General features: G+C 43.7%; 1 protein-coding gene across 1 annotated transcript; it reads left to right on the top strand.

Annotated features, from left to right (window-relative positions):
• Nucleotides 1-2,499: 2,499 nt before the first annotated feature.
• On the top strand, nucleotides 2,500-5,775 carry LOC306916357 (TATA element modulatory factor-like; the record flags this gene model as incomplete). Its single annotated transcript, XM_079494191.1, has 1 exon — nucleotides 2,500-5,775. The coding sequence occupies one exon, from the start codon at nucleotides 2,500-2,502 to the stop codon at nucleotides 5,773-5,775; it is 3,276 nt and encodes a 1,091-aa protein (XP_079350317.1).
• Between the last annotated feature and the right edge of the window lie 5,321 nt (nucleotides 5,776-11,096).

Genomic DNA, 11,096 nt, shown 5'->3' with positions numbered 1-11,096 from the left:
CAATATCGATGGCCTCCAACTATAGGCCAAGAAACGTAATGACGTCAGCGATCTATGGCGTACGTCAGTGCAGTCTCTGAAGAGCCATAATCCAATAGAGAAACGTTCTATGGGTTCTATGGGTTTTGTACAACAAAGTTCAGAATTACAAACCAAAACACAGTATAAAGGGTTGGTTGGCAAACAGTAGGCTAGTGACACAGTTCTTCATGACTGAAACATCTCCTGAGATCCATTCGGTATGCTTGGGACCTTATATTATTTATGATCTTATTTATCTGTGTTTTCACAAGGATGTCATGTCAGTAGTATTTCTATAATACCTGCCCAATAGCCTACGTCTTGACTGCTGATGTGGGATGTTAAATGTTGAGTTTTTAAAGTCTAATATAAATATAAATAAATAGAATTAATATTGTGCCCATTTACAGAACAGTTCAGATTCAGAATCAGAACTTGTATGTTGTTCATTTGGAAAACAGAATTCTTTAAGGCCTAATTTCAACTATTAACTATAAAACTTGTGGATGGCATAAACAATACGTTGAAGGGTAATTTTAGCAGGTTCAAATCATGAATAATTTACATTATTTCATACAATTTTCCAAAGCAATATTTTATTTTATTTTTGAGGGGCGCTAGCCCCTCCTATATACAGGTTTAATGTTTGTTTTTAGTTCAATGTTTGTTTCAAAAACACCATTAACAATAAAGAGAATGTAATGTTTGTTTTGTCACCGTTTGTTTTACATCATCATTACATCACCTAATCATACCAAGCTATATGACGATGCCAGGCCCAGGAAATGAATCACAACAATGCATTTTTCCCATAGACATTTCAAAAAGTATTTATTTAAAGACCTTTTAAGCGTCGTACGAAGCCAACTCGAGTCGTGACAAATCATGACAACACACACAATATTTTGGACCAAACAAATAATTACATAGAAGAAAAACAACAAAAAAAGTGTTGTAACCTGCCGTTTTTTTCTACTTTCTAATTATTTGTTTGGCCCGAAAAATTGTGTTTGTTGTCATGATTTGTCACGACAAGAGTTGGCTTTGTCCGCGGCGTAAACGTCTTTAAATAAATACTTTCTGAAATGTCTATGAGGAAAATGAACGGAGAATCATTTCCTGGGCCCTGGTAGGGGGCGGGACTGCGACGCTCTATACCGAATTCCCTTCTCGATGTTGTAAGATGATAAGAGCGCCCCTCACTTCACATGGGTGTGATTTTTCATATAACAATTTCCAATTTCAAACTGCAAAACATACATAGGCTATACAGATGTGTTCTGAAATGCATAGATTTCAATACATTTCTGACTACATAACACACACAAACACACACACACACACACACACACACACGGGACAAACGAAGTAAGTGGTTCTCTGCGAGTAGGTCACAGCAGTAGTGAATGTAAATGTGTCCAGTGAAATATGCCATCAGACGTAGTAGGACCATTAACCAGGCTGCCGAGCGTTCAGACCCTGCTCGCCCCCGTACAATAACAAAGAGAGACAAGGAGATCTCTCTCTCTCTCTCTCTCTCTCTCTCTTTTAAAACTTCTTGTGCACGCCAGTATAGGCCAAGATACGTAATGACGTCAGCGATCTATGGCATACGTCAGTGCTGTGAAGTCAGGTATGTCTACATTTGGGCATAATCCCCCACACAGAGACACACACGTGTGAGGTTGGAAATGTGATGTCACCAACAACATAAAGGAGGGAAACATAATTTGATGCACTTTAGTTTGAATTGATTATTTAAAGTAGCACAATAGCATTGTAACGCATGATCCAATAGAGAAACGTTCAGAATATGTGAAGATGTTTCCTATAACCACTCTTTCCTCCCGGTGCTTGAGCCAAGTGACATCACTGATGATATAATGGATAAGATTGCAGAGTAGCAAGTGGGGTAACACTTAATCTATTGGGCTATAAGTTGAAAGCGACTAAAACACTGGACGATGCTCAAACAACAAAGCCGACAGAAATGCCAAACTATGGAAATATTGATGTTGTGATTGAAGCAGTTATACTAGATAGAGGGGTTGTGATTCAAAGTTATCTTTTTACTTGCAGTTCATTTTGGATTTTAACCAGCCGAACAGATATTTAGCTGTAGCTACTAGTGTTGATTCTGTGTTGTGTGTTTGGCCGTAACACGTAACAGAACTGGGTTTCGTACAACAAAATTCAGAATTACAAACCGAAGCAAAGTATAACGGGTTTGGCTGGCATCGCAACGTGTTAACTTACTCTCATTAACAAACACTGGACGTGTTGTTGGCTGGAGAACAGACTCCAACTATGAGTTGGTTTAATGCAGCCCAGCTGTCCACTTTTGCCAAGCAAGCTTTGACAACAGCTCAAAAGTCCATTGACAGAGTCCTGGACCTCAAAGAGAACCAATGGAATGACACTGTTGTGATACCCGACGACGATCTGCCAGTGAAGACGCCATTAAGGGTTGGGTGGGGAATGACAGAATGTGACTCTCCCTCTGAAGAGACCGCAGATATCCCTCCTCCTTCATCCGAGGCTATCACCACTCTTATCTCGAACCCGGTCATGGATGAGTCAAAGAGTGTTAGTGCCTTTGAAAAGGGTGTCGAAAACACCCAGGCTGTATCAGTGCCTCCTATATCCAGAAGACACCTGCAAGAGAAGAGCCAGGGGACCGGCATGATCTACGATGATGAAGAAACTCTCAAGCTGGCTCCTGCTGACGTAAGTGGACAGAACCTGGAAGATGTAGATAGTCAGATGGCTCAATCTGAGTCTGCACCATCCTCATCACGTCCAGACACAGTCCTCATGCCAGTGTCTCCGGTTTCATCTTCAAGCAATCATCCCAGTGACGACAACAGCGAAATGACCAAGAAGAGCAGGATACAAACAGAGAATGCTGTGGACTCACAAATGAAACAATTACCACCAACTTATTCAGAACCACCGGTTACGCAGGATGTCGCCAACGCGCCCTATGCACCTCCTACTGTCACCTCTGAAACTACAAGCTCTTCCCTGTCTGACACATCGGCTCCCTCGTTCCTTAACAAGATCCTCCTGGAGTCTAATGGGCCGAAGATAGAGGACCATCAGAATGACATCCCTCCTCCAATCAGCACCTTCTCCCTGGGCACGTCTACCACCAGCGACATTGAGTTGGTGGATCACGGAAGCATGCTGAGTGAGAGCTCAACCAGCAAGAGCTCAGCCAGACCCAGGAAGGAGCCGTGGGAGGGTACAGGCAGCATTCACTTAATGCAGGGCTCCGTCCAGCTTTCATTAACCCCCACCTGTGACGACCTACCCCCAGAAGACAACCCCCAGCTCACGAAGAGTGGCGGCTCCTCAGAGGCTGTTGAGTGTGTCGACTCATTCAGCGTGCGTTCGCTAGATAGCTGGAGTCCCGGACAGGTCGAATTGGATGCCGAGATCCCCGGGATTTATACACTTGTGTATGTCACCACCGGCCCTGCCCCTGTGGTGACTGTGTCATCAGCTGTTCAGAAGGTTCAGAATGAGAAGGGAGTGCTGGTGAAGAAAGAGGAAGTAGAGGAGGAGGGGGAGAAGGAGGAGGAGGAGGTGAAAGTGGGGCCCACTGAAATAATAAGGGACCAGCCAGTGGACCAGATGGAGATGTGTCAGAGCATCACACCTGTTAACATTGAGCAGCCTGAAGAGGTGATGGAGCAGGAGGCAGGGATCAGGGGTGTCACACTGCCAGGTGCTAACCCCAATGCTGAACAGCACCTCATACAGCCGATTACAGAAGAGAAAGGTGAAAGTGTCTCCACGTGTCATATTCTGGAGCTTCAGAAGGCGATTGTTGAACTGTCAAGTCATCTGCAGGAGACGGAGTCACAGCTGCACACAGCCAACAAAGATAAAACTAGGCTTGAAGAAGCGTGTGGAAACCTCAAAGATGAAGTGCTAAGCCTAAAGGAGGAGAGCTCTACAATTAAGTCTCTGAAAGATGAGTTCACACAGCGCCTCATTGAAGCAGAGAGGAAGGCTCAGCTGGCCTGCAAGGAGAGGGAAATTAAGGGCATGCAAGAAGAGCAATCTGCCAGACTGAACAATAATAAGATGATCGAGATCATTAGAGACAAGGAGAAGCAGATCAGAGGCCTCATGGAGGAAGGCGAGAAACTGTCCAAGCAACAGCTGCAGCACTCCAACATCATCAAGAAGCTGCGTGTGAAGGAGAAGGACAATGACGCCAGGATCCTTAAACAGAGCAAGAAAGTCAAGGAACAGGAAGAGGAACTCAAACATCTGCATCAGGTGCTGAATGCGAAGGAAGAGATGGAGAAGCAACACAGAGAGAACATCAAGAAGCTGAAAGGTGAAGTGCAGCGTCAAGAGAAGGAGCTCGGCAGGCTGAAGACTGACTTTGAGGACCTGCAGGAGAACAAGAAGATCCTGCAGTCTGCTCTGGACAGCGCTTACGAGGAGCTGGCAGAGCTCCACAAGACCAAAGCTAGGATGGCCAGTGAAGCCCAGGAGGCGGCTCTGAGCAGAGAGACCCAGGCCAAGGAGGAGCTGAGCATGGCCCTGCAGAAAGCCCAAGAGGATGCCTGTTTGCAGCAGGAGGCTCTGGCAAACCAAGTGGCTGACCTGAGACTGGCATTGCAGAGGGCTGAGCACCAGCAGGGCAGAAAAGAGGATTACATGAGAGATGAGATCAGTGAGATCCAACAGAGACTGCAGGAGTCAGAAACCAGGAACCAGGTGTTGACTCAAAATGCTATGTCTGTGATGTGGCCTGTGCTCCGGCAAGTTGAGAACCTGCAGGCCACACTGGGAGTCAAGACAGCGTCTTGGGAGAAGCTGGAGAAGAGCATCTCTGATAGGCTAGTGGATGCCCAGGCACAGTTGGCCGTTGCCATGGATAAGGAGCGTTCCGCAACCGATGAGCTGCTCGCCGTCAAGGCCCAGTTGGCGTATCTCGAGACCCAGAATTCCCTGCTGCATCAAGAGAACAGCCTTGTCCTGGGACAGCTGGACACAGAGAAGCGTAAGAGGGAGAGACTGGAGGATGAAAGCAGCAGGCTGCACAATGAGCTGGAAAATCGGCGAGGGGACCACAGTAAAGCTTTAGAAGAGGAGAAAGAGAAGCTGCTGCTGATCAGTCAGCTGGAGGTGGAGAGAATGAACGTGGGCCAAGAGAGGAACAGTAAATGCTGCCTAGCACAAGAAGACGTTAAGGAAAGGGAGAGGAAGGCCACACTACTCTCTGCTGGAGAGCTCCTCACCTCCTCCATCTCCACCCCACTGTTCCACTCCAGCTCAATCAGCCAGCCGAATAGCACTGGTCTGGATACCTCTGTGCTATCTCAGGACGGCCCTCTCGAGTACTCCCTAACCACCATGTCCCTATCCATGAGTGGGAACAACTTCTACGAAGGTGGAGGCTCCAGCATCATAGAGAACCTCCAGACTCAACTCAAACTGAGATTGGGGAAGATAGCACAGCTACAACTGGAGATCTCCGGTCTGGAGAGGAGTCGCGCAGTCATGGCTGAGGAGCTGGTTCGACTCACCAATCAGAACGAGGCGATGGAGGACAAGTTGAAGGACATCCCTAAGCTGAAGGTCCAAATCAAAGATCTGGAGCAGAGACACAATACCGTACTCCAGATGTATGGACAGAAGGCAGAGGAGGCTACTGATTTGAGGCTGGACCTGGAAGATGTCAAGAACATGTATAAAACCCATATTGATGAACTGCTCAAGAACCAGAAATAGTTTGCTAAACCAACAAATACAGATTAATTCGAAAAAAGGGAGAGATGAATTTTCTTTTGCCCCTAAATCAGTGGTTTTCAACCATTTTCATGTCAAGGCCCATTATTTATTCGGGATTTGAGCCACGGACCACAATTTGATGACATTTAGCTTCTCAGAACCAAAACTATGTTGTTGTCGTTGGATAAGATTTTGTCCACAATTCCATGCTGTATTGATGTTGGTAGAGAGATAACCTGGAAAACATAAATAAATACAATGTCTTCTACATTACAGTACAGTGGTCACTGGAGCCCTTCAATCTTTTAATAGCACACAATTTTTCCACCATTTTTGCCTAAACCATATATTTTCTGTCCTGTGGCATCAAATAACATGACGGCAATACTGACATGACCCTAAGGATTCAGGAAATGTATAATTTGCTCATATTATTTCATTCTTCAGCCTTATTAAACAAGCACTTTTTATGAGAAATGGACAGGGCCATAAGCCTATGAAATAATATTGGCAATGAATGATTAACTGATTAATGTAATTTCACTGATTCAATCACATTCCTTGAGCCCCAACAGGTTAGACAACAGAACCACCTTTCTAGGTTGAATGGTAATTAAGATATAGCCATTTAAGCTCCTGGCAGCTATTATGGATTTCATCTTGAACATTCCGCCTTTCCAGGAATTCTATGTTGCTAGATTTTTTTGTACATTATTAAGCATGCCTATATGTATATTATTAAAGCCTATAGGTTTGTCATATTATTGTTTAACATCACTCTGAGATGCCATCTTGGATTTGGCAATAAATAATTAATTTACGTTAATTTCACTGACTCAGTCACATTCCTAGGGTTAGACACCACAAACACCTTTAAATAGTATTTGAGATATCCATTATACGCCATCTTGAAAATGACCCCTTTCTGTATTTTACTAGATTTTTATTTTTATATTCAGCTTATCAGCTATTAGTGTAGATCTTCGTCTTACACAAACATTAAATTCCCATTGACAATGAATGGAGAATTTACGTCATATGTGGACGAGCAAATCGGTATTTTTGTCTTACACAAAGTTAAATTCCCATTGACAATGAATGGAGGATTTACATCATGTGTCTGAGCATATAGACATGTTACGTCATGATGATGTGATAAGAGCACTTCACACAGGTGTGATTTTTGGATGTTGAACTGTTCCTGAGAGCAATTTCCATAAACGCCCCTTTATAGGATGAGAAAGCCTGATTGTTCAAAATTGCGTATTTGTGGGGATCGAAAACACGCGCAAAAAACGAATTTAGAAAAGTTGAATTTCATGTTGTACGACCTAAGTCAAGTCAAGTTCTGCATAAATAAAAATTAATCTTGATTTCATTCACCTGTTTGATTCCCATTGCTGCACGTAACTCCAAACAGCTGATGTTGATTACAGAACTACTCAATTTTTAATCTCATTCAAGATGACATCCAGACAGTGAGTAATAACTCATTTTAAACGTAATCAGCATGCTAAAATATGTATCTGAATACATTATGGGTTAGAAATAAGCCACGTAGCTATAGCTGCATGCTTTGCTGCCCGTCTGTACCTGACTTGTAAAGTTTTGTAAACAAACAACTCCACGCATTGCGGAGCTACGTCCCATGAAAATATACCTGTGTTTAGTGATGGTGTGACAACATTTATGTTTAGTATAGTATTAAAAAATCACACCCATGTGAAATGAGGGGCTCTCTTATCATCGTACATCATCCATTCATTGGCGATGTGTAGGACAAAAATACAGATTTGCTCAGACACATATGATGTAAATTCATTCATTGTCAATGGCATTTAATGTTCGTGTTAGGACAAAAATCTACACTGTAGCTGAATATAGGAGGGGCTAGCGCCCCTCAATAAAAGATGCAAGAAAAGTACAAGAACATTTACATTTGACATTTTACACTTACTCACTTTTACACTGTCAAGTGAGTAAATGTTCTTGCTCAAAAATGTAATGTCAAGCCCTGAAAACTGTCTTTGATAAACGATAACTTGTCGTTTAGAAATGGAGACGATGGGCCTGGGCCACGGCTGAGTGGTCCAGGCACCTAGGCCGGAAATCCAGCCCGACGGTGTGCCGCGGGTTCGAGTCCTGCGCCCGTCGGCCTTTGCTGCATGTCTTCCCCCCATCTCTCTCCCCCTTTCCTGTCAAATCACTGTACCCTATCAATAAAAGCAAAAGCCAAAAAAATATATATATCTTAAAAGAAATGGAGAACATGAAGTTCGTCCAATTACCAAAAGCTATAAAACAGGAAACACTGCATGGAAGTTCAAGCACTAAATGGTTTTCTCTCTTTGTGTCTTTTTTCTAGACATCCTTCCCCTGCTTGTGTGTAAAGAGGAGGTTTTCACTGAACAACAGAAGAGGAGCTCCAGTCTGGTCCAGGAGGAACCACAACCTCCACAGATTAAAGAGGAACATGAGGAGATGAGTCCCATTCTGGTCCAGGTGAAACTAGAACTTCCACAGATTAAAGAGGAACATGAGGAGATGAGTCTCATTCTGGTCCAGGTGAAACTAGAACTTCCACAGATTAAAGAGGAACATGAGGAGATGAGTCCCATTCTGGTCCAGGTGAAACTAGAACTTCCACAGATTAAAGATGAACAGGAGGAGCTACTTCAAAGACCAGAGGAGGCTGGTGGGTCAACGTTGACATTACTAGCAGTGAAAAGTGAAGAATATGATGAAAACAGAGAGAAAGAGCATGTAGCCAGCACCTCAACTCAACACAACACACGGAAACACAAACTGATATAGAGGACTGTGGAACATCACAACCAACTAGTGATGACCAGCTCCTCTCTTCACAGTGTTCCGAATCTGACACTGAAGACAGTGATGACTGGGCTTCACAGTGTTCTGAATCTGCACTGAAGACAGTGATGATTCAGAGGAGACCAGTGAAGGTCGGTCAACTTTAAACACATCAACTTTAAACACATGCAGGGAAATCACACAAGACACAGCATGTGGAAGAACAAATACTTTGAGCACCAAGCTGTCCCAGGACCTGGAATCATCAAAACAAACTCACTCCATGAGGACTCACACAGGGAAGAAACACTTTAGTTGTACAGAGTGTGGCAAATGTTTTAATAGGAAGGAAATTCTGACGAGGCACACAAGGATTCATAGTCATACAGGGGAAAAGCCCTTTATTTGCAAAGTTTGTGGTAAAGGTTGTGCTCATATAGTGGTGATCTAAAAATCCCTTTACTTGAAATGTGTGTGGTAAAGACTTTACTACTTGTGATAAACTAAAAACACACATGAGGACTCATACAGGGGAAAAGCCCTTTACTTGTAACATGTGTGGTAAAGGCTTCACTCTGCGTAGTAATCTACAAATCACACCATGTGAAGTGAGGGGCGCTCTTATCATTATACATCATCATACATCATCTCATGAACAACTGAATTTATGTGATTGGTTTGTCGATTTGCTCGTCTACATGACCTAATTTCTCCTTTCATTGTCAATGGCAAATATTGAGATGTGTGTGGACAAAAGCTGTATATAGGAGGCCCCTCAAAAAGATGATATCTATTATCAGTCACCACATGATTTTGATCGTTGACATGATGTGACACTTCAATTAAGATAGCAGTCACGTAAAAATATGACAGTGGCGGGATACATAGTTTACATACATGTAGAGCTAGAGCAGCAGTTCAAAATGAACAAGTGAGCATCAACCTTTTCTTTACATACAGGCCTTGTTAACCCAATCTGCCCCACCTGTTAAACAGAAATGCAGTGCAGTTGCCAGATATATGGAGCCATTTATGCTGAGCATTAGTCAAAGGTGTATCAAATTTTAAGTAACAGTACAGTATGTTTAACTTAGAAAGTGTGTGTGTGCGTGCGCGTACACATGTACACACACACACACACACACACACACACACACACACACACACACACACACACACACACACACACACACACACACACACACACACACACACACATAGCAAATGACAAAAGTAGACTGTCGGTAGTGCTGTTGCCTCACAGCTAGAAGGTCCTGGGTTCGATTCCCGCTGGGGATGCTGTGGGCGCTGGGGGCGTATTCTCTCCTCCGCGTCATCAGTGCCCACACCCGAGGCGGGGTTGGCGAAAGGGCCTTTCTGTGTGGAGTTTGCATGTTCTCCCGGTGTCCCGTAGCCGTAGGGTAGCTACCCTCACAAAAACACATGCAGTAATCCTGGTCTCTAAACTACCTCCCGGGGCGTGTTCCTTGACGTGTTCCTTCCACGCGCTACGTCTGGCCGGGGAAACTCCCCCCTGTCAGGTGAAAAGAAGCAGCTTGGACTCCTCAAGCATAGAAGGAAGCATGAGGTCAGTCCTCTGCCCTGGCGTAACGTTCCGTCTGATAAGTTTCATTATTGATATCAAACCATCATGGCCTTTGGCCTTTCCTTCTTTAGTGATCCTAGACAGGATTGCGCAACCGCGCTGCCGTTCACCTCCCTTTATACAGGCTGACCCAATACCTTTACGGTGAGCTCTGGAGAAAAGGAGGTGTTGTCAGCAGCAAGTTAAAGTACCTTCGTGTTTCATAACTTGTCCCTGAGATATGATTCGATCATCTTTAGTGAAAAAATATATTTTTTCTGAAGATATATGTGCCTTAAATTTGTTTTGCTTTCCAGATTCTTGTATCGATATTGACACATTAACACATCATTAACTCACCTCATACTAAGGACTGCAATAGAAACAAGCTGTAGGCCTTTTTGCATTATCCTTTAGATTATGGTGGGTCAGATATACATGTGACATACTGTATGTTTTTGAGGGGCGCTAGCCCCTCCTATGTCCAGCTTTGAGGGTCCGTGTAAACACAAACATTGAAGACAAAAGTGAGGGCGCAAATGACCATAATGAGATATGATGTATGTATGATGATGACGTATGATGATAAGACGCAATCCTGTGGAATTAGCACATAGTCTGCTTGCCTATAGGCAACCATACTAATTACACACAGCTGTATGCAAGCTATTAATGGAGACAACACACCTATAAACCATCTGACGTAACAATAACCACATCGTGGGTAGGCATACGTCACCGGCCACTTGCTCAAAAGATGGACATAACAAAATGGCATAGTTGTGGTTAGTTCATACAGAGGTCCACTTTGTTCTTTAAGCGGAATCAAAAGGAGAACCATAGGAAAGGGAAACGAAAGCAAACCAAAGCTCCCCTATACTGTATGTATAGAGAGCTTCTTCCGCTTACAATGAATGTATTCAAT

Source organism: Electrona antarctica, assembly GCF_951216825.1.
Source record: "Electrona antarctica genome assembly, chromosome: 23".
NCBI lineage: Eukaryota > Metazoa > Chordata > Actinopteri > Myctophiformes > Myctophidae > Electrona > Electrona antarctica.
The sequence above is the reverse complement of the archived record's forward strand: the minus strand, read 5'-3'. Positions and strand labels throughout refer to the sequence as shown.